The sequence below is a fragment of the Lonchura striata genome, chromosome 16, assembly GCF_046129695.1.
Source record: "Lonchura striata isolate bLonStr1 chromosome 16, bLonStr1.mat, whole genome shotgun sequence".
In the NCBI taxonomy this organism is placed as follows: Eukaryota; Metazoa; Chordata; class Aves; order Passeriformes; family Estrildidae; genus Lonchura; species Lonchura striata.
The window spans coordinates 8224332-8248980 of NC_134618.1; the positions used below are offsets into that span (position 1 = coordinate 8224332).

The following is a 24649-nucleotide window of genomic DNA, read 5'->3' on the forward strand; positions in this document are numbered from 1 at the left end:
TGCTGTTGTTAGAGAGAACTGGACCTTCCCTTAAGAACTATGTGTTGATTTAAAAACAAAATAGAAAAATATAGAGGCCTTAAATGTTCATCTTAGAAAACAGAATGATGGTTAGCTTCTAAACAACCAAAAAGCATAAAAAAAACCCACTGTTCACCTAGTAACAACATAAACTGTAGAGTGCTCCATCTCAGTGCTGTCCACTTAGAGATTCTCCATGTTTTCTATGCAACCCTCTATGCAAAAGGTTGTTTGGCAACCTTTGTCATTCTACTCTTTAAAAACTGCTGGTTTTGTTATTATGTCCACTCATTTAAGTAATTCAGTTTATTTAGTAAATTAGTCATAATTATTTAAACAGAGAAGATAAAACCAGAATCAGACTATGTCTACTAATCCTTGCATTTTCATCACAATGGCTATTTTAACTGAAACATGATGTAAGCACAATGAATTTGCTACACACTCACTTAGGTTATCAAAAGGATCCCACAAGTCTTTTCAAATGCTGAAGTTATTTTTAATGATCTCCCAGAAATACTTATCTTCCTTATTTTATGTATTCAATTCATAATTAACACAGCAGAAACACAAATTACTAGATGTAAGTCTTACGTGGCATGATGCCCTGGTCCACCAGCTGTTCTCGTGTCCGTCTCTGTTGCAGCCTCAGCTGAAGTACTGCCAAAAGAAAATATTGATTCCTGTGTGAGCACGGTGTCCTCATGAAGTGCAAAACCCCCATTCCAATGATGCCAAGTACTGCAAGCTTAGAAATACTTTTTGCTGTATATTCAGACTTGACAGTAACCCCCCAAGAGCCATCCTAGGAACAGCTGCTGTTAACAGAGTTCCCAGGGATTACTTCCATCCCTACTTTTATTGGAGTTTGCTTTTCAATCTCATCTGATGCCAGGACTTTATTTCCCACATGCATCCACTTTTCCTATCAGCCAGGACTCATGAGCAGTGTTGAGCTTACATCAAGAAAACAGTAAGGTAAAAAGACCTTAAACCATAAACTGGATCCCATAATGATTACCTTGCTGTGTGTCCTAAGCCAATCTTACATAACTTCACTGTGCTGAAATAGAAATGAACTGTGCAGAGCATTCTAGAAGAAAAGCTCTGTGTGTCTCATTGATTGTTTCTTCTTAAGGTTTTTTTAATATAAAGACTGGTTGATCATTTAAATAAACCTTGCTGAAGCACAAGAAACTGAAGAGAAGTGGGATTTTATCTGCCTTACTTAAAAAACACAAGAAAGTGTTATAATCAGGAACACCTTATTCTCTCTCTGAACATCAGAAAATGTTTTTTTGATTGAGATATGTGTTATCGTAATTATTTAAAGGACAGAATAAATCAAATACTGTCAAATGTGGAAAAACAGTTTATAAAGCTTCAGAGGTAAACTTCTTAACATTTCATTGCATTTAATAAAATGTTTCTCACACATTCCTGTGTGTCAACCAATGTGACACATATTAAATACTACACCAAAAACCACAAAACCTGGGGGAAGAGGTAGACATGCAAGTTTTATACTTTTAAAGATTATGGTTTTTTTGTTGCCAAGGAGAAAAACAAGGGAAAAAAAATTTTGTTTCCTTCTTCTAGTCCTCCCTTCCTCTTGTTTCTATATCAATTTATCATAATACTTCATTATCTCTTTGACACATATAGCTACTACCCCAAAGTGAAATTTCATCTTCTGAACAAGGGACAGTCAAGAGACAAAATATATTAAAGATGTAGTATTTACCTGCTGAAATTCAGACTTGAGAGCTTATTATGGGTGTATGATTATTGTATGCTGTTCCTATTGTATTTCACAAGGAAGCAAAACAAGCTAATGCATTGTCCAAAACATCAAAATGAATGTAATTTCTAAAAAATTAAGCTAAGGACAAAGTTAATTGTTTCCAGAATTTAAAAGGAACCAGCTTATTTCCTGTTCTGCAGTACAGGAAGGATATTCCTCTGGCTAAAGCATTAAGACCGGGAATAGCAAGTCCTGAAAACAAGGACATTATTTTCTTGTATCACACAAACATTGAGTTCAAATACAAACATTTCAGGGCTGTGGCACAGCAGATCTGTTCAGACTTTACAATATAGTGACACAAGAATCGCAAAGGACAGAGATGTGAGAATGCAAAAGAATAACATTAAAATGCAAATTGGTGAAAAGTCATTCAAAAAGTATTGAGTTCCTCTGGAAACTCTAAAATACCTGCTTTAAGTAGGGCATTGTATTTTCCAAGTAATATTAACTGTGAGAAATTAACAAAAGAATAACTTTATAATAGTTTCGTTTTGTGTTCCTTAATTTCCTGTGGCTTCAGATAAGCCATAACTGCTTCTTAAGGTATCTCTCACCAGTAGCTGCAAATTTGTACTGCCTGGAATCCTGCACCAGTTTTACTAGACAAGTGTGCATTAAAAAAAAAAAAAAATAACGTCAATGGAAATGCATTTCAAGCACACAGTATAATGTTGTCATGTTATGTTTCAATCCTGGTGTACATCACAATCCCAAAGCATGGAGAAATTCACTGACTGCAACACTGTTTACAGAAAAGCAAAAGAACTCTGGTATGTTCTTGGCTTGGGGTTCCTTGCCTACAATTAGTAAGGTAGGAAAGCTTAGAGTCAGCCTGAAAACTGTATGTGCAATCCTTTTAAAAAATCTTAAATAAGCTCTACCCATCCAAATGATGTGAAAGACAATTTATAAGCAGGATGGCAAGACTATCATATTCCAGTGGTTTTAGTCCTGAGTAGATGAAAACTTCTGATTCTTCCATTCTTTGCTTAAACTGTGCTTTATTTTACATCACTAGGAGACTGTGACAAGGCTAGAAAATCATGTCCTGGTCTGGGCAGGAATCTCACCCATGCTAGCAGCTCTATTTGGTCCAAATTCATGCCATACTTAAATCTGGCTTTCTTGGAACACTAAGCAAATGACAGATATGCCTACCAAATCTTTACCCAGTTACAAGTCAGTTTTAAACATATGCCTCTTTATTTCTGGCCCAAGGTCTTCAAGCAGAATAATCTGCTCCAAGATCACTGATGTCCACAGTAGAGCTGATGTATGTCAGACAAAGTAAATAAACCAGAATTAGTATTTCTTTTTCACTTCCATTACCTGAAACACAGTGGGTCAACAAGTGAATGCTGGCAGTATCACAGCAGGTACAGGAATATTAGTACTGCTATGACTCGTATACCAACATATCATAGTCAGGTAATCTATTAAGAAATAATGCATTTATAGTGATATTCCAGATTTCTAATATGTATTTTATGCAGACTTTCTTTTTCACTAAGCTTGCTCATAAACCCCATTCTGTAGGTGGAGCTGGTTCAGCTATAACTACCTAAGCACTGCTAGGGATGTGCTTTCAGTATTAGTAATCATGGGAAAAAACATTATTTTTGAATATATTATACTGAACATTATTTCTAAATATAAATGATGGGACGCCCTGCTGTGCAGTTTAGGAATGTATCTATGATTTGTGGCTTCAGTTATTGTCATATATTTGGCTTAAGCTTTACAGAAAGACTAAAATCTGAGCCATAACCTAAACAACACACAGTGTAAAAAGAGAATATGCAGTGGGACTAGAGCAAAAGGGCGAGAAGAATAATAAGAACGTACCTGCACATAAGCCTTACGTGCTCATGTTAGAAGCTTTAGCATTTTTAAGAAAAATATATAACAAACTTTCTTGTCTCTCATAACATTACTTGTTTGCCCATCATCTGTTCATGTACACTGGGCATTACAAAGCAATAAGGGAAGATTTTAAAGTTGTCCCATCTGTATCTGGACAAGTCATAAAAACAGTGAGAAAATCAGAAATATAGAAGATATAGAACATGTAGTTATTCACTTACTAGATAAATATCATGAACTTATATATTACATAATAAGGAAAGGACAGCCTGTAGCATGACTAATAGGAAAGCACTGCAGGGGGAATGCTAAAGAAGAGATGACTCATGGTTAGGAAGATGGTATAAGATAATAAGTGAAGATTTTGACTTGACCAGAGCAAGGAGGTTAAACAGAAACCAAGCTGGATGAAAACCAGATGTTTGCTTTTGCAATCAACTCCAAAACTAACATTGAAACAGTGTTTCACATCTACACTTTTTAAAAATATAAATATTGAGCAGTCAAATGAATTATTAAAGAATAGAAAATTTTCAAATGGAAAGCAATCTTGAATAAAACTCCTAAATATATTATTTTTCAAAGCTGGAAAGCTAAAAAGGTTTTGCTATTCCAAAGCAAATCCATCAGAAAAAAAGCCAATATTGATATCTCTATAAAAGAGATATAAAGACCTAGAGAATCTAAAATACTTTCAGCCCCTACAGTGACATGAAGTAAAAAGCAGAGGCGTTTATAAGGGAGAAACAGAAAACACCTGTCTGTGAGAGCTGCAACTTTCCATAGTCAGAGCACACCTGGGTTAGGGGTCAGGGTGTCAGAGCAGGTGGTCACACCCCAGTCAGGAGTGACCCTTCATTGTCTCTGGACTTACAGACAGATGTGTCTCTTTATACTGGAGGGGGACCTGAAGTGGGTGTGAAGAAAGGGAACAGGAGTGAGGTCTGTGAAAAGCTCAGAAGGAAATGGGGACTCAAGAAGCAGCTCAAAGAACAGCCAGCCTGACAGGAGGATGGGAGTCATGGAAACTGAATCACATGTTTTCAATAAGGAAAATATAATGAAATTATCTTCAGAGACAAGGATGAGCCATATGAGAATTCCACTTATGACAAAGAATTGCTCATTTATTTCTGTGAGAAACTATCTAGAACAGAACACAGGTTGGTTTAAATCTGATGTAATTAAAGCTAATACAGACTTTACTTATCATATATATATGGAAATCCATAGAGCAAGAGATTTCTAGAACAGTCTGTAACACATGCACATGAAATGATAATTCTAGCAAAGCTGGATAAGAGGACACAGCCTAAAAAAAAACCCACAAAAAAACCAAAAAAACAAAACAAAAAAAAAAAAAAAAAAAAAAAACAACCCAAAAAAACCCCAAAAAAACCCCAAACCCACAAAAAGAATCTAAAACCAAATACTATCTATCTATCTATATATATGCATATATATTTTTTACTCTTGTTCTAGTGGATTTTTTTTTTCTTCTTTTGTTTTTGCCCCTCCCCTTTATTTTAAAGAACCATTTACAGACAAACCATCATGGAATGTGGAGAAGGGAGAATTCAAAAGACAAGAGGTAGAGGTACTACAAAGCAAAGTTGCGCTTGGAATGGTATTTACTCAAATTTTGTGTTTTACAGATGGTTCTTATCAGAGTAAATCCATTCAGCTTGTTGCCAGACAGTTCACCTTTCACTTTTCAAATCAGGCAGTTACCTACATAACATTTAAAATCATAAGTGATCTCCAAAATGAAGGCACAAAATTAATAAATATTTATATATGTTGATAAACAGTTAATGTTGTTAATACTGTTCCTCCTATTTAAAGTACAAGAAGGGCAATGTTAACACCAGTGAGTAAATGCAGTTGGTAAAAGTACAAATATTTTGCACTTCACATTATCTGGCAGGAATCCTCCTTCACACCACTGCAAATCTAAAAATTGTCTGTGAACTGCTTCTGAAAAAAAGCCATGCAGGGAGAGGTCAGTCCAATTCCTGCTTTGACTGAGAGAGAAGGGAGGATATTCTTTTTTGTTTTCAACCAAGCATACGATTTTAACACATGGACACCATAGTGGAGAGATTCCAAAATTTCCATGTGTTTTCTTAAGTCAATAACATGATCATTAAAGCTTGGAGAGCTTATTTAATACTTACTGACAAAACAAAAAAGCATAATCCCTCCTCACAGTAAGAACATCTGGTTATCTGACTCTCAGAGTCAGCAGAAGTCTTGTGACTGCACTGGAGGTAGAGCCTTTAGCCAGCACAAAAGCCAAGTGCCAGAAGCTGGTGTTCCCACTCTTCCAGCTCCTTCCAGTGTTAGCACACCAGGGAATCAACACTTCCAGCCAGGGAATGGAGATGATGGTGCAGAAATGGGAGCTCATCTGTTAACCAATGCACTTGGTTATGTGGAAGTGTATTTCTTAAAGCAGTAACTTTAATAAAGCCAATGCCCCGCTCTCACACCAGGATCCTGCTCAGGTTCACACACAGTGTGTCCCAAAGGGGCAGAGACTGAGGATAACCAGAACCAGCAGCTCCTCAATCTCCTGCTGAAGCGCCCCGAGGGGGTGAGAGCAGGAGAAGTGCCACAAACAGGCACTTGAGGAGACACAGCACATTCTGTATACCTTGGAAAGGCAGCAAACAGAGTGCTCTGGGCATGTCTTACTTGCTGTGAGTGGCAGGAGTGAAATAAACTTTATTATTAAATCACGCACAACAAACAGCTTTTATCAGAGCTAAGCAAGTGATTCCTGTTAGGAATCTGTAATGTGTATCCTATAGAAGAGCAGTTTCAAAGTAGTACTACATAATCACAAGCACTGGAATGTAAAGAGGCCAAAAATAAATCGATAGTTGTCCTGCAGGAACAATGCTATCTACACTGATTGACAAGCTTTCACCACTGCTTCTTGCCCTGAAAAAAAACAGAACACATATTGTGCACAGTTCCAGCACTAATAATTCCACATCTTACATACTTCATTACATACCCTATTAAGATCAAAATTTAATCTTTTAATAGAAGGTACTATGAAAAAGCAAACAGTTGTTGTCATTTCCCAATTACACAGCTGAAACAAAGATTTCACCATGGACACGGTGTCCAGCAGACACCACAGTCCTTTCAAATGGCGGCCAGAAGAAAAACAACACCTTGAGATTTTTTTTAATGTTCTGTATGTAATCATCTCATTATTCTCTCAAAGTTAAAATCCAACAGACATTACCTATTTAAACACTTAAAATTGCAAGTGGAAATGAGAAAATGTAGCGTCCAACATTCCTCCATAACCCCTTGGAAATTTCCAAGAGCAGCAGAAACTCCAGCGCAAGCTGCTGGGCTGGCTGCCATGGAAACAGACAGTGCTGGAAACACGGCCCTTTCCTTTAAATGAGAGCTGTTACACTGAAACCTCCATTTCTCTCTGCCAGCTGCCAACAGCTTTCCTGCAGCTGCTGCCCCTTGGAGCTGGGGCACAGAGGGCAGAGGCTCCGGGCCCCGCGGGTGGACACAGAAGTGTCCCCTGGGCCCGGGCTGAGCTGTACCCTTACCGCAGGTGTGCCACCAGCGCAGGCAGGGCACGGAGCAGAGAATTCCACCAGCGCAGCTGAACTCCGGGAGCCATCCCAGCATCACCTTTGGCCTGGAATTGTGGCCCAGCCTCACAGGGCAGCAGCTCCAGAACTGCAGAACCTGAGCACCAAGTGCTCTCTGGGCATCCTGCATTGTTACCCTGCACCCCAAGCCCCATCTGCTCGCAGCCTAAAGTCTGTAATTTCTAAACACTGCAACTTTATGCTACGTTAATCTTCCCAAGATAGGTTTTGCTTTCTCCTGAGTTGAGATTGTTCCTTCCTCAACTCTATGATGAGGTATTGTACTCCATTTATTCAAAAATGATTAATTTTTCCCACTAATATTGTTCTGTGAATAAAAAAAAATAGTAGAAATTATATTTTGTATAGTAAGCAAAAGAAAGAGCAGGTGATATGCAAGATACATAATTCAGGAAGGCTATGGAATATGGTAGTTTGCATATGGTACTACACATTCCACTAGTCCAGAGTCAGAAATTTGTTCATATAATGTTCACTTAATTTATATAGAATGTCAAAGAAGGAGAGGAGGGAAAACAATGGAAGTAGCTAGCTTTAATTTGTTGGAAATTATTCTAAGCAAGTTGTATAGAATTTTAAGATAAAATGCATTTTAAATTGTGATACTCATTCCCCATCAGCCTGCAGATGGTAATAACAGCATGTTAAATACTCTTAGCTTTAAACCAAAAATAATTTATCACCAATATCACCAATTCATCTTGTAAAAAGTATCAGACATCATCTAATCATGGGTGAATGCATTCACAACTTCCATGCATGCCAGAATATAATTTTAAAAAGGAACTATTTTACTTAGTTTAACTTGCTTTTGTTAAAAAAACCCTTTACTTACTTGTTATATAATTTTAATGTTATTTTTTCCATTATTGTATAAGTGATTTTTCTGCTAAGACTATATCCAAAATAATTAAGAAAAGTTGAAGCAGCTCTTCTGCATATTCATTTTAAACAATTATTCAGTCATAGTTCCATTTTAGCTTAGAAATGTACTGTGTAAGTGTAAAGTACGTGAGAGGAGACGACTGAGGGCCATTCAGGATAATCTCTCCAGAATTCTGGAGGGAAGCTCTGCAGGACCTCCATATCTCTCTAATGATACCACTGTGATTTAAAGCTTTTGTCTGCAGCCAGTGCTGATGCTCAGGTGAGTGCTTCCAGCAGTAACAGCATCCACTGAAAACAGAAAATGAAAACCCAGATGGCAAAGAGAGCTGCATGTAAACTCAACATTTCAAACAAACATATGAACTATAACAATATCATTAGTTGAAAGGCTTAAATGACTAGGATATAGAACAATTTGTATTGTATCCTATTGCTGTGGAACATGTTGCTTAGAAACAAGCCAGAACATACACAGGCCTCCAAACAAATAACTGGGATGTCTGCTGGGATTGCTGGGATGAATATATATATATATATATATATATATATATGCATGGATATGTAAAAAGCAAAATCTATACTTTTCATGATTCTATTTACATCTTTAAAATGAGAAAAATCATTACCATCTTGGGTGAGAAGTTTCAACAAACTAAAGCTTATATTCCATTTTCTGTAACCATTTTCTGTAAAATTGCATAACTTAAGCGTATTGACAATAACATTTTCTAAATCTGCAAGTAAAGTATTACTCTGCTTACTGCAGACCTCTGATATTTTAAAAGATAATCTGCATTTCCTCAAATACTACTATTAGCCAAAAAGTGTACTGTCAAGGGACTCATGAAACTTGAGTTTAAATTCTACACCTATTACAACTTCCTTTGTGATAATTTGGAGTGTATTACACTGAATGATGACAGATGATTTCCAGCCAAGCCCCCTCCATTGTCCATGCTGTTCCTAGGTGCAGAAAACAAAATGCACCCCAAGCAGATTCTCAGGCTCAGGAGACTACACATTAATTCAAAACAGAGGAAGGTGGATTGCCACCGAGCTGCCTGATTGCAAAGGGGGATGTGAGCAATGGTACTGAGTCAACTCTGCTGCAGACAGCTCCAGACTCTGCAGATGCTCAGTGGGTGAGTCCAGCTGATCACAGGGACGGGGAAGCTGCTGCATTAGGGAGGACCCTGCACTAGAGGCTGAGGCTCCCACGTGTTGTGTTGGATGTGCCCCAGCAGAGCAGCAAAGCAGACAGTGGTTTCAGAGCGTGGTTTCATAACTCAGTATGATCTAACACAGGATTTCTGTGCCCTACTCCAACCCCAGCTCTTTCTGTTGCTTTCACACTGGCAGAGGTGCCTCCTGTCAGGTCTATGCTCTGGCCTGTGAAATAAGTGCTCTTCAACAATATCCACTCACTTTGGGCTGTGTGACTCCTAATGCCAACACGAGAAAGAGGCTGGCAGTAAGCAGGGTAGGGCTGCATGGGAATACACCTGGCTTTTGGCAGCAGCAGTCTTAATCCTTTTATAAAAACTTCAAGATATCTTACAGTTGCCATAGCAAGTTTTTTAAAAGCTCTTGGTTAGCCACCATCATCTTCTAATTGTATACCAATTACATACAAAATCAAATTAGTACATCGTAGTCTTGATTTATTGATGTAATTAAGCGTGTGTTTTATTATAATGGTATTACAATACATTTATTATTAAAGTGCTACACTGAAGAAGAACATTCTGTGGAGTAAGTGCTGATTCACTTTCACAACAATTATCCCATGACATTAAAGAGACTGTTTATGGTACAGTTTAGCACACCCCTGCAGGATCAGTACACAGAATTTACAGTGGCTTCCTTTATTAACAAAGGAATAACACTTTTTTGTCAGTATTTTTCTCATTATCTGTGTCTCAAGAAACATACCTGATGGACTACCACTGATAAGGCGTCATAAAAACACCTCTGAACACCAGATAACACAACTTAGAGCTTTTTCTTTATAAAAACCAACCAACCCAAATAAACCAAGAGCAGAATCTTTATCGTGCCAGGGCAGGAGAGCAGAAGAGGTCAAGAGTATAATCAATACTCAACATGCCAGCAATAGCAGGAAGTCTGTTGAATAAACAATTCTCATGCCACATGGATTTGATTGCAAGGGATGAGGGGAAGAAATCCTTCCTGACTACAACTGGTAATCTGTTACTCAGGCAGCACAAATACAATTCCAGTGCACACCTGAGAAATCCACTCATTCCACCCTGTATCCTGTTTCCAGCACTTGCCAGTCTCCAGTTCCTCACAAACCAGTAAATTTAAAATGCATAACAAATCCCGGAAAGAAATTATGTTTCAAGGTGGAAATAAAATTTCCTTCCTAGCTAGTGTTTTTTTAATTAGAGTAGCCTGCAGGCAACTGGTAACTTTGAAACTCAGATTATGGTATGAAAAATATGGTGCAAACAAACAGGGATCCAACCTCCTTTTAAATCCCACCTAAGCACCAGACTGATCTGTTTCACCAATTTAATACGGTGTCTCCGAGAGTTCTGCATGGTCACAAAGCTCATCCATCCTTATACTGAAACAATTCAGGGTATAAAACAAGACTTCCTCAATTCTCTCCAGTGTTGTTGGAAACCTTTCAATCTGCAGTCCAGATATATTCCCACGTCCTAATACATGCACTCTTTGATGACACTGAATATTCCTTAGTAACTCTATGCACATTTAAGGCTTTTCACTTGAATTTTCCAAATGTTTTGGTTGCTTACTTGACAAGATGCTGCAGGAGGTACAGTCAATGGTACAGGAATTTCTGAAAAAGATGTTTAGTTAGCACTGTGTGGTTGACCTCAGAGACAGTACCTTTGTTCCTTGCTCAGACAAAAGGTAATTTTGATCAGACAGATAAAAGTAAGAACTTTTTTCATAAAAAAGGCAATATGCAACAATAGTATTGGAGCTGTTTACAAGAAAGTGGGGTAATTAAGAGGATCTTCTGCCATGCTACAGGATGCTAGAATGTGTATCAATACCCTAAGGAAAGAAAAAAATTCAGCTCTGCAATCTAAACTGGTAATGTCCTTAATATTAATTAGCTGAAGACAATGTTAGGGTTGTTTGTTTCCATCAAAAATCCCTTTTCTTAAAAAGAAATACTAAGTAAAAAAAAAAAATTGCACCTTGCAGTTCTCTTAAGGTACTCATTGCTGAAATAATCACTGCACTATCTCAGGATTTTTAGATTTATCAAACCTGTGCAAATTAGCTCATGAAAAAGGGCACCTTTTGAATTACTGGATCTCTTCATAATTACATTTTTAATTTTTGCAGGTTTTATAATTCACATATCATAGTTTTAAGTATTTTTGTGTCCTAAGGAAGAAACGTATGAGAATTCACATGGCAAAACCAGCCACATCATTTTAAGGAAAAAGAAAGGAGGAGAAGAGAGGAGGGCAAAAAAAAGAATGGCACAAGCTAATTTAGAAGATATTGTTCTGTAAAATAAGTTGCCTACAATTTATGTTTTTAAAAAAGTAAAAGGTGTTACCTGCAGTATTATTTAAATAGGATTAAACTAACAACTGCAACTGAATTTTTAAAAATCTGTAAAATATTTGAACTACATATTTCATAACGTTATAAACTAAAAACATGAAACTCTGTTTTAGTCCCTCTAGATGTAAATCAAGATTGGGAGTGTTTTCAATAATTCATTCTATATACCACAAGAAAGAAAATTATTGTTTTTCTAAGCTTTAGAAGGAGGAAAGGCTGGAAGAGGAGATCCTGTAGTCAATCAAACTCTCAAGAAGAGGTTCATTATTTTAATCATTACACTGCCAAACTTGGGAGAGAGAAAAGAATAAGCAATATTCACTGGGGAAAGTGAAAATGGAGAACAGGTACTAAAACACAGAAAAGGAAGCAAAGATAGTGATTATAGAAAACATATCTTCTTGTATGCACTGAATAATTTAAGCTCTAAAATATTAATAAATCTAGACTGGCAGAATATCCCATAATTGCAGGTTTTTTGCTACTCTGACAGACCATCATTACTGTAATGTACATTCTTTCATCCACTTTCTCCATAACTGACATGCTTGAAGAGGCTTGAAGATAATCATTACTGTGGTTACTCATCAGCCCACCTACACTACCCACTGTGCTGGGTTTGCCATGTTTTTCTGCCTTTCTTTCTCAGTAGCTTACCCAGACAGGTTTTATTTCCCACAGCACTGTGACCCTCCTCTCTCGCTGCTGTCCCCAGAGCCACAGCAGCAGCAGGGCTTTAACTGGGCCTGAGTTGTGAGGCAAAACCATCCCGAGCCAGAGGCCACTGCTGGCGCTTTCCTTCAGTCACTGGCCCCAGGCTGTCCTTTCCTGCCACTAAAGAAGCAGAACTGTTCTGCTCTCAGCCACTGACTGCTACACACAGCAGCACTCAAGCTCTCAGGACCTAATCACTAACAGACCTTCGGTATAGTACATTGCACAAAGATCCGTCTTTTCTCTAGCTTGAACTTAAAGCTAAGTAATGGGGGTTTTAAACTAACCTGTCAGGTACTGAATTTCATAATGAATATTGGCTTTTTGCCATTTTAAACATTATTAAGGTCCAAATTTAAAAAAGACATGAACAAAACTCCCAAACAAACCCAGCATTTAAGTTCTAAGAAAGGCAGGATCTCATATAGAACTCTTGCCACCACACCAAGGGAGAAATCCCCAAATCACCAGACAATCTAGAGATATCTGGAGGAAAAGCCAAAGCAGAGTGCTGTAAAAGGAAAGCAGGAAATTTGCCAACTACAAATGCAGCTTGTGAACTATTGATTAAGCAGCTGGAGTTGAGCCCAAGCTGCAAGAGCCTGCTGTGTTAGCTCCAGCTGGTGTCAGACGGCCCTGGGCAGGGCTGGCAGCCGCCCTCCAGAGGTCTCTTCCTTCTCCTTCACCTGGCCAGCGGGAGGAATCCTGCCCGCCAGGAGTAAGACAATTTCCCTGTCTCAGCAGCATCATTGCCTCAGCCTAACAAACATAACTTTAAATGAGTTTTGTATAGTTCTATTCGTCAGCTTTAAATGCTGTTCCAAATATTCTTAGACTACTGCTATTTTAGAAACTAAAGCCTTTGCATTTTATCAATTTAATGCCCAGTTGAAATAAAATCATTTAAAGAGACATAATGTGGTCTGAAAAGCACACGTCTCAAGACCAGAATAAAGGCTAATTTAAAGTATGAGGGGAGAACCGAATTCCAAAGAAAGAAAAGAGCTGAGAAAAGCACTGTTGAAAATGAGGCAGCAAGATGTCTAATACTAAAGGTGTGTGGGATTTTATTTTGCTATGCCATATTTAATGATGTTTATTATATTTATTCCCATAGTGACATTTTGAAGCATTTTCTGCAATATTTACAGGACAATATCAGAGTCCTTCATTAATTCAGCACTAAATAATACACTGAAAAGACTACTTGATTGCTCATTTTTCTTCATACTGCAATTCCTATCAAGTGATCATCATCATTATTTTACTAGTCTCAGGTAAAATTTAAATTCAGCTTTTAGGGTTGTTTTTTTTTTTTTTTTCCAGAGGGAAAAACAGTACCTCATTTAATGTACAAAAACTCTTCCTGACCTACAGCATTACATCAGGCATGCTGGTGAAATGAACGTGCCCAGAACTTCTGCATTCTCTGTCCCCCAACCAGCAAGTGACTGACCTTCCTTGAGACTTTTCTGGCTGGTCACCTCAAGGCATTGCTTCTCCTTCAGTGGCTTAAGATCTCCTGCAGGCAAGATCTCGGAAAAGCCCTGCTGCTGTTTCTTGGAGCTATCGATCATGGTGGGAATCCTTCAGAATGGCAACATCCAGCACCGAAAAGAACGCAGGCCGCGGTGGGCAGCGGTGCAGCGCGCTCCGCGCGGGGCCCGGCGCGGACTCCTACGGCAGCAGCCCCGGCGCCGCCGCGCCGCCCATGGCGCTGCCCGACGGCTCGGCTCGGCTCGGCCCGGCTCGGCCCGGCTCGGCCCGGCCCGGCTCGGCTCGGCCCACCCCGGCTCGGCTCGGCCCGGCTCAGCCCACCCCGGCTCGGCCCGGCCCGGCTCGGCTCGGCTCGGCCCACCCCGGCTCGGCTCGGCTCGGCTCGGCTCAGCCCACCCCGGCTGGGTCAGCTGTGCCCACCCCGGCTCAGCCCACCCCGGCTCGGCTCGGCCCGGCTCGGCCCGGCCCGGCTCAGCCCACCCCGGCTGGGTCGGCTGTGCCCGCCGCCAGCCCGCAGCGCGCTCTCTCCGCGGGCACGGAGCATGTGAAGCACAAGTCCCAAACCCCGCCTCTTCCCAGACAGGCGCTCCCGCTCCGCCCGTAGCTACGCTCGCTTCCTCTGCACATTGGTGTTTCAACGTGCAGCTCGGTGGTCAATCATCTGACAAAGAATGAGTCAAGCGGTTAAAAATAAATCCAGCAGTTGCTGGAGCAGCATTCGCTGATACCTAAGACAAACTACTGCTGAGGTCTCTCTTCTTTTCTCCCCTTCCTTGTCGCTGCCCCCCACTCCTCGGCACACTGCTGCAGGCAGCAGAAACACTTCATCTTTGCGTGGCCGGCACATTCATTAAGTCTCACCAGCAAACAAAGCTGCACAGCGGCATTTTAAAAAGTTACAGTTACGTTAAGGAACCTTCCCACCCACCAACCCCAGGTCTGGTTCCAGAGACATTTATCTAGCAGAGGCTGGGAAAACCAATGATTGTTTCCATGCCTTTCCCTGCAGTGTGAGAGACTCTTTTCCTTGTTGTAAATATCTAAGCCCCGAGTATTTTATTATTTTCCTTTTTGCATTAGTTACACATCTCATTATTCTCAGCAGTTTCAGGAGTATTTCCTCCCACAGCTTCTGATCTGCCATTCTCTGCAGCATATCCCATTTATCTTACATGAGTCATCAACTTCAGTGTCAACCTGGAAGATTTCAGGGAAATGGATCCCCTCTAATTACCTGGCATTGGCCATAAGGGAACAGCAAACGAGTCTGCATTTAATTTCCTGTACTTACAGAAAAGAAACTATACATAATGTTAAAGAGTCTCTACATGTCAGCTAGGAACTCTGGCAGGCATTTTTTCCCTTCCCTTTGGCCTAAAAATGCTATCATTGCATACATTTTCCACGCCTCTTCTTTGTATTTTAAATCCTTCAACCTGAAATTATAAAGGACATCTCCATTGAGATAAAATGTTTCACTTCCATAGAATCAGATTTGAAAATACCTATACACATTTGGATGCAGAATTTTTTAAAGTGGAAGCTAGAAAAAAAATCTCCATGTTTTCCTCTTTGGATCTTTCTACAAGACAGTCAGCAAGCACTGACTCTTCACCTTGACAGTGCACTCCCAGGGCAAGTGACAGCACGGGCTGTGAAGCTGCCTGGCGCAGCCAGCAGGATTTGGAGCCTCTCCCTGTTTGCCTGCTGCTGGGAGAAGGGAGACCCAGATCTGCTCAGAGCTGCAGGCTCCAAGGAGGCATGAGCTCACCAGGCTTCAGCAGCCTCTTGACACTAAGGAGCTGACAATACAGGCAAAAACTCTTTGCAGCATGAATGATTTGAGGCCACCTTCCAGGCCTAAAAATCAGCTGTCTGCACATCATTTGTATAAAAATTATCAGCTTAAATTATGTTCTGCTTAAATACAAGTTACAGACTATTCCAATACATTTCCTTTTGCAGTGATTTTAACTGAACACAAGAAAAAAATACTGCGGAAAAGCTCCTTCATAAATCAAATTAACTTCCTCACTGCCTGCAGCTGAACACTTACTGTGCTTAAGAAACAAAACTACTGTTGAGAAACTCCACACGTTCAGAGAATAAAAACTGACACAAGCAGAATACAAACACATACTGCTTAAACTCAAACACACATTAAACTCTGACACAGTCAATAAACAGAATATTACACACTTACCGATGTAACAGATTATAACTCCACATTTTTCTTGTACCAAGAGAGAAGTTAATTGTTTGGATGGGTGAACTATATTCTAACAGTGTAACAATATATAACAGCACAAATTGTTTTACAAAAGGGTACAGTGCACTTCACCACTGAACTGATTTCCCAATGATTCAGAAAACAGTATTTTGAAATTTTAAAAATTCCATGCTCTAATGAGGAAATGTGTAATTAAAGAAGCCAGAGGAAGACATTTTTCTTCAAACACCATATTTCTGAAGGAAGTTCTATCCATTCCTATCCCTTTATAGTGCTTTATATACATTGAGAGTGCTCAGGTGAAAGCTGACCACTGTAACAGCAGCTGGGAGCAGTGGGAGCAGTTCAAGCTTTCAGGAGCATTTCTCTTGTTCAGAAAGAGAAGTTTAGCCAAGAGTTTGTGCTATCCACTCCTCCCCCTTCCAAGGGTAGCCACCCTTATGTGCTTATGCTTCAGCTACTTGGAGTTATACCTCATATTTTGCTTCAACTTCACCTCTTAGTTCAATACAAGCTTAACATAGAGATGAAATTTTTGGAAGACCTTTAAGAAGTCTGATCTGAAAATCTCAACAATAACCTGCAAAATCTTTAGTAAGAAAAGCAGGAATCACAGAATTCATGAAAAATAAGAATGAGGAAATTCTTGTACAGACTAGGAGAGATGAAAGGTCTGTGTATTTTTCATGTAACCAAATACTGCTGTTGCCAATAAATGCTATACAATTTGGAATAGTTGGGTGAGGACAGACATTACAAATGAAGACAAAGAAAATATGCATTTCAAGAAGGAAATAATTCTGCTCCAGAATCAGTTACACTGTGAATATGGAGACTATCTAGATATTCTGCTCAGGGATAAGTTTGTCTTAAATTCCTGCATGAAGAATAACATTTATGTCCTATATCATGAAAAAATATTCCTATTCCAACAACCTTTTGTTTTACCAGCAGTCTTGAATATACCTTAATCCAAGCTCAGTTGATAACGGTTTTACTGGTGATTTGGGTGTGCAACAATATAGTTCTTATATTTTTACTGGTAATGCTTCAAAGAAAAACTAATCATCATCTCAACATGTCTGTTGGAAAAGTCTAAAATTCTGGGACAGCTTCACAGGCACCTGGAGGCATCTCACAATTCCCAGCTCCACAGCACTGCAATGGGGGAAAAGTGCATGTTCTTATGATGGACTTGGTCAGCATTCCCAAGAGCTGTACTAGAAGGAACAGAAACACTGTTAGCTTGTTCCAGTCCTGAATTCCCCTGCTCCCTGCCAATGCCCAGGTGTTCAAAGGGGTCCTGAGCAGGTCCCATGTGAACCAAGGCAGAGTGCTGCCTGCTGTCCCCCGTGCTGACCCACCTCCCATTTAAGGACTCCTTCCCTGCCGAAGGAAATAAGTTTGTAACTCCTCTAGAATGGTTTACATACATTCTTACCTGTGACTAAAGCACCACAATGACTCCTCAGATTTACTCATGCACTTTCAAGTCTGATGGCAATATTTTAAGCTCTTATGAAATAGCAGAAGTTCTGTCATAAGCCACCACCACCACACTGATACATGGAATACACTACCCATGTTTGGGCAGCATCTGCCTTGAAGATTGTTTTGACAGATAAAAATTGATTTGTATTTCAGTTACTTTTGTTGCTGGTTTTATAGGACCCTAATTCCACATTTCTATGAAAAGAAATTGTGATTTTACAAGTGGGAACTTAATACCTTCCCACTCAAATCACCCATTTTTACCTACCACAAAAAATTTTCCAGAGTAAGTATTAGCAAAACAATAGTAACTTGTTTGTTCTTTGACTACTCTTTATTTTAGCAGTAATACAGTTAATAGAACATCTCATGAATTACACAATATAAATTAGCGACAGAAAAAGCTTGGGATCTTACAACTCCACTCAGAGTTTGAAATTATTTTGTGTTCAGTATCTAAAAGTGAGCTGGAATTTGGATTGTCATTTGAAATTGATGGCATTGTTAAAAACAAGCAGAAAACTTTTTCAAATTGCAAATTTTTCATCTTCTCTTTCTGCTGCTGTCTATTTAAATAGAGAATGTTTTGTAAGAGAGAGAACTACTCATTTCCAAACTAAACACTGGACATAAAACCTCTGCAATTTGAGCATATACCTGTTTCAAATTAGCTGTTTTTAACATTACACATAGCAAAATTAAACTGAGGCTCACAGAGAAACCTAAAACGACCTAGAAACAAAATTATGGCTGAGAGACTAGTTTCTATCAAACAACAAACTGAAGTATCTCTTTCAGCTGAAAGAAAATCTTGAGTCCTGCATGTTGTGTTTTTCAGTTACAGGTTTGAACTTTGTTAAAAACTTCATCAGTGTATCCAAACCAGAAGCTGAAGTAAAAGACACACAAGAAGTCTTGGTTTCAGTGAAAATAAAATCTGTTAAAATTTGCATTATTTTCAGAGGGCAGAAGTACCTCTCATTTGAATTTCAATTAAAGTTGAATATGTTGCATAAGAGTGGGTGAAATAAAGAAAAAAGGCCTCAGAATGGAACATTTCTGTCAGTTCCATAAGCCAGAATCTCATTTAATAGCAATGTATGGCACAAGTTCTTCACAAACGTTTGCTTTACATCTAAGGTCATCAGGCTTGTTCCTTCCATTCTTCTGCAACACAGACTTCCAAGTGTTCTGCCAACCTTCAGCCTACAGCAAGAGTGTTATTTAAAAAGTGGAAGTGTCTAGTAGATATTAACCAAAATTCCAAAGTACAGGAGGAAGCAATGCAGCCCCACAGCACCTCCCCAGTGCCTGCCTGTCTGCCCCTCACAACAAACCCTTATCTGGTGAAGCATCAGTGATGTGCTGAGTGACATCACTCACTGGGAGCTGCTTCACAACCTTATTAAACACCAAGTAACTAAGCAACAATTGCTTTAACACTACATTCCAACTCTTCACATCATATGGAACTCATTCCTTCGCAATCCCATCAAAAAGAAAAACAGAACCAAACCAAATGCCCTTGGGTGTTTAAACTCTTTCACTACCACAATAACATTTTCAAGTGGGAAAAAAGCCTAATTACTCAAATGTCTATTTCACCTTGGCTTTACATACACCTTGATGAATATCTTGGTGCTTTACATTGTGTTAGGATAATCTAGTTCTCAATCATGGTGTAATAATTTCTTCACATACGAAAACAGTGCTCTGACTACACAAACTAAAGCACCAGTTTACATAACCCCTTTTATAATTTATTCTATTACTTCTATAAACATTAAGAACATTACTTCAAATTATTAATTAAGGGGAATTGTTTTAGGGGAGTTCTGTTCTGCCTACATTCTCCGCCACTGTGGCAAGAAAGACCCAAACAAAACAAATAATGGTCACCATCTACCTCAGTCACCCTTCCCAGAAAAATACCAAACACTTACAGTGATGTCAAATTTACAAGTCTGCATGTTTTACTTCTCCCACTGAAACCCACACAAATTCCTTTTAAGGGAAGACATATGTTGGCAATGTTCATTGCTGAAATGAAAAGCTTCCATTTGGTCTTGCCCATATACACATCTAAATTAATAAATATTTTTAAAATGTGTATATAGAATACATAAAAATGCTAATTTTTGTATATCTTTAACTATAAAGATCTACATTTAACTGCATATATATATCTCCTGTAGAGGACAATATTTAGGCATCCACTGTGCTACCTCTGATTTGAAAAAGTTGCTTATAATAAGTGCTGCACAGCAATTACCTGTTGTGTTTGCTCTGCGTTACCTTCTTGTAGTGGCTCTGTCACAAATTGACACTTCAACAACAACATTTGCAGTTAGGACGTAGTTGTAACAACTTAAAACAATTATAAATGGAATTTAAAATTAACTCAACATTCTTGTCTAGCTATGCATTTAGTTATGCACAAGGAGTTTCAAGAAAAAAGGTCAGAATAAGACAGTTTGATCAAGTGATCTCTTTAAAGGAAAACATGCTTTCTGTATCTCCTATAATCACTCAAATGTCAGGCCCTCAAACAGGATTTCACATATACCAGATGCCTTGAATTGAGTCAGTCACAGGTCATGTCTCCTGTGTTAATCTCTTCACAATAAGCAGATAATTAAAAAAAATAATATCTATAAATCAAACTAAAATGATGGAATGTTTGTTTAGAAGTTTACCAAATGGAATGACCCTTCTGGAATTCTTTCATGTAGCCTGTGAAAATGTCAGAATATATTCCATTTAAGAGGTCACAGTCCCTAGAGATCTCTGGGTTTTGGCTTGTATGTCTTTTCACATGCTTTAATATTTGAAAATTGTTCCTTGTAGACACTGACTGATGGCCTGGGAATGCTAGGATTGTGGGAACTGGCAGTACCAATGACAAAGACAGACTTACTGGGAAATCAGTACCTACTCAGTTTGAGCTCTCCTCTCAGAACAGATAGCATGACATTCAAATATTTACAGGGAGACCAAGGGACTTCTGTTTTTCTACTGACATGTTAAAAAACCAAACAGCACCCCAAAAAACCAGAGCACTAACAAAAAACCCAAAGCTTAAAGACAAACATATATTAATTACTATATGCTGCGTGTGCCTAGCAAAGATTATTTAATAGAATATTTGCATTGGATGTTCCATGGGCTATTAAAACCTTAATGGAAAGACAAACCCCAGAATCACTGAAGCTGGCAGCAGCCTCTTGAGATCCCCTGGCCCAAGTGCTGCTGGAGCAGGGTCAGCTGGAACAGGCTCACCCAGTACAGTGCCCAGTCTGATTTTTAGTATTTCCATGGGTGGAGATTCCACAGCCTCTCTGGACGTCCACTGTACACACACACATTATTTATGACTATAAATGCAGACACACATTTCTACTGTAAGCTTACAGAAATTGTGCACCTCTTTATCTAGACAGGCCTTTAAGGATATACTTCCTTAGAGGTCTGGTTTGTGGGGGATTTCTGTGTTTGGTTTGTTGATGTTTTGGTGGTGGTGGTGCTGTTAATCAGAATATCTGCGTGCTGTTTTCCAGATTCCACTGCTTTCAGCTTAGTGATTATGAAACTGCTGAATTTAAGATGATTTTTCAATTATATTCCCTGCCAAGCTATTACTTTAATCAGAACTAAGTTTTCAATTTTTTTTCTCTAGTCTTTCCACTAACCATCTTTTCTACACTGTGTCTCTCCCAGTTCTCTCATGAAAATAAACACTAAGTACAGTGACCTACCTATATATCATTACAAGAGGAAAAAGCAGACCTAATCACTGATCTTAGAGGAGTGAAGAAAAACCTGTCATACACAGATGCAAGAAGAATGTCCCAAATCTCACTGATTCCCTAATATCAAATTTGCAGTTCAAATCCATTAATTGCACAGAGGATTGAGAATTTGTTCAGAAGCCATAAAACTATGCCAAGAATGCATGTTACCAGTGCTACATACTGAGGGAGTGGAAGATAAGACATAACAGGCAAACTAATATACCACAACTCTTAGATGCCAGAAAAAAATCCCTTGGATCATCACATTTATTTAAATAATGCCATTAGGTTAAGTGAGATGCGGATTTCATTCAGTTATTTTAAGAACTGTGTCTCCCAGCTGACTTGACTGGTCTCTCAGGACGACTCAATATACACCATTTGGAGTATCTGGTTTTGATTGTGTTGGGTTTTGTGTGTGTGTGAGTGTGTCTTCCATCTTCCCCTGAATTCCACACAATATCCCACAAGCGCTTCAGGCCCACAGGAAGCCACAATTCTCACCTGACCTTCAGTGCCTCAGGGTCAATTCTCCTGAGTGTCCCTGTTCTTACACAGCCAGGGGCACTGCTTTCTTTGGGCTGCTTTCTTGCTTTCTCCTAATTGAGATTTTACCAGTCTTGCTTTTACTTTAATATGTTCACTGTTCCAAGGCTTTTTTCCTACAAAATATCCAAGACTCTTGGTTCCTCTCTCAATTACCCCAATTCTGCTGGAGAACAGTTTCTGCCAGCCATGGGAGGCACAGCACCACCTTCTCTATCCTCTTCCAGTTCATTGTGCACAACCCCAAAGAGAAGCAGAAGCAATCCCACTCCTATGCTGGCTGTGAGTTTGGAGGAGCAGACACAGCCCCCACTGCCTGGAACAGAACTGCTTCTCCACACCACATAAAGGGCAGGAATGGGCACACTCCCCTTCTGACGTGATTTATGGTCAAAATTCAGAGCTGAATGGCCCCAACAGGTGCCAGCCACTTATCCACTCATTTTACAAGAATATAACCAGGCTCCCACCTGTGGATGACAACCGCAGAAGGGCAACTTACATGTCTCTTTTTCAGAAACTAGTAGCCACTGTCACAAGAAGAATTTGGCACAGTGAGAGTCAAGGAAGGCACTGCAGAGCCAAGAGAGGCTGCTGTAAAACACAAGCTAGGAGTTTTCTATTTTACATGTACCTTGAAATAATGATTGCTGTGAGGTTGGCTCCTCACACCCAAACCCTTCACAGCTCCTTCTTCCAGCCGAAGTGGCATGCCCACCAGTTCTGGAAGAGTTTTAATTCAGCATGCAAAAAGCTCTGGTCATGCACTACTTCCTTTTTTTGATGGTATCTACATGTGCAATCCCTTCCCATCATTTGGCTCTGAAACAGCAGGTTGGAAAGCTGCAGGCAGCATCATTCCCATCCACCCTCCTGCTGTCAGCAGCAGACAGCCTATCCTTCCCTCCCTTGCCACCTCCTGGCTCTCAGACAGAAGCTCGTGGAGCTGTGGTACAGTGTGTGGGCACTGTACATTGTTCTCACTGGTACTTGGGCCGTGCCATGCTGCTGCTACTCTTGTCAGCCTCCCTCCACCACAGCCCAACTCAACACCCAGGCATCAGTCTTCTCCCTCCTGCTTCCAAAGAGCCTCATCCATGTCACTTTTCCCCCAAGCTGTCCTTCCTAAGGACACAGCATCTTGCCTAAAAAGCACATACTGGACCCAACCCGGCATCCTTCAGGCAGGGATGCAAATGCAGAGCCTGTTTCTCAAACTCCATGTACGTGAGCAGGCCCACTGCTCATGAGAGGGACTGTACACCCATGGCTGTCATGAGACTGCCAGAGTCACAGACACATCTCTGTCATCACTCAAGAGGTGACAAGTGTGAAGAGCAGAACCAATGAAATAAGCACTTTTGTTGCTTTTTAGCAAGTGGAGCAAGAGTTGGCCTCCAGAGAACAGGCATGATAAACCACTGCAATACACAGGGCACATGTTTACATGATCAATGCACTGTAGGTACTGCCCCATTGTCCAGAAAAATGCAGACTAATGAGAACCTGAAATTAGTTTCATTAGCAATACAGCCATGAACTTGAAAACAATTCAAATGAAATAGGAGAATCTTAAAATGATGACAGTCCAGGAAACTGACATTTAACATCCAGCTCCCAAAATTATCCATTCGTCTTTGTTCAGGGAGTAAATACCTGCATGTAATAAGTGACTAGAAAAGCTTAAGCTCCTAATGCACTCCAACTGTTTTGTTATTGATCCTCTGCTGGAAGTTAAAACCTCTTTGACAGAGTTGGCACAGCATATAAATGTTCCTTTGTAAACTCAAGGGACAATAATTCCACTGGAGCTTAAGCTAACCATGCGAATTTGCAGCAAACCCACCGAGCTCTGCCCACCCTTACTCCTCCAAACACTTACTCCTGCTTTGCTCTGTGACTGGGATCTGTGGGGCAGAGGGCAGGGGAGAGGAGGAAAATGTGAAAAAGGAGAAGGTAGTAACAGCTCCAGTGACTGCTGGCTCACCCAGGCATGATGTGATTACTTCAATGGTAAACAAAACCAAACCAGAGCAGAAGCCTCCTACCCTTGCAGTGACATTGGAAAAGCTGGAAACACAGTTTCTGTACTAACTTGTGCAAGTCAGCTTAACAACACTGCAGAAAAACACTAGAACAGTTCAGCCTCCTACTGGACTACTGCCAAAAGACTCATTCAAGTAAACAAAAGGTTTAAAGGATCACTACCAGAGCTCACAGTAAGCACAATGCTTCCTGCATAAAAATATCTTACCAAAAAAATACCCTTAAAAATTTCAGAATATTTTTAAGCACCACTGTATTTCTGTGAACAGCAATCTCTTACACTTATAGACTTTATAAAGTAGTGACATGCTAAAATATTCTTGCAAATATCCGATTTTTAGTAAAAAGTAAAATTATTAAATTATTAAAGCTACTTTAAATGCAAATTCATCAAGTTCAAAGTTCACTTTTACAAATTTGCTTCTGACTTTCATAATTTCTACAAAAAATTGTTTCTAACCAAATTAACCAAAATTACTAAATCTGAACTTATAGATGAGCAATAGTTTGGCTGCTCTGGAGGTTTGACAGT

The 24649-nt window shown here is 39.5% G+C and overlaps 1 protein-coding gene and 1 long non-coding RNA gene across 5 annotated transcripts in view; one reads left to right on the plus strand and one right to left on the minus strand.

Annotated features, from left to right (window-relative positions):
* Positions 1-13979, plus strand: part of LOC110478889 (uncharacterized) — a 44413-nt gene extending 30434 nt beyond the window's left edge. Inside the window, exon 4 of the long non-coding RNA XR_002466832.3 lies at positions 13894-13979. This is a non-coding gene — a long non-coding RNA (uncharacterized LOC110478889). The remainder of the gene's footprint in view (positions 1-13893) is intronic.
* Positions 1-24649, minus strand: part of MRTFB (myocardin related transcription factor B) — a 69327-nt gene that overhangs the window by 26519 nt on the left and 18159 nt on the right. For 3 of the 4 annotated variants that reach the window (XM_021545782.3, XM_021545785.3, XM_021545783.3), the window contains one exon: positions 616-681. In XM_021545782.3, coding sequence (XP_021401457.2) covers positions 616-681 — 66 coding nt within the window. Of the gene's footprint in view, positions 1-615; positions 682-13972; positions 14094-24649 lie in introns of those variants that run through there. The other variant, XM_021545784.3, reaches the window with a different exon arrangement.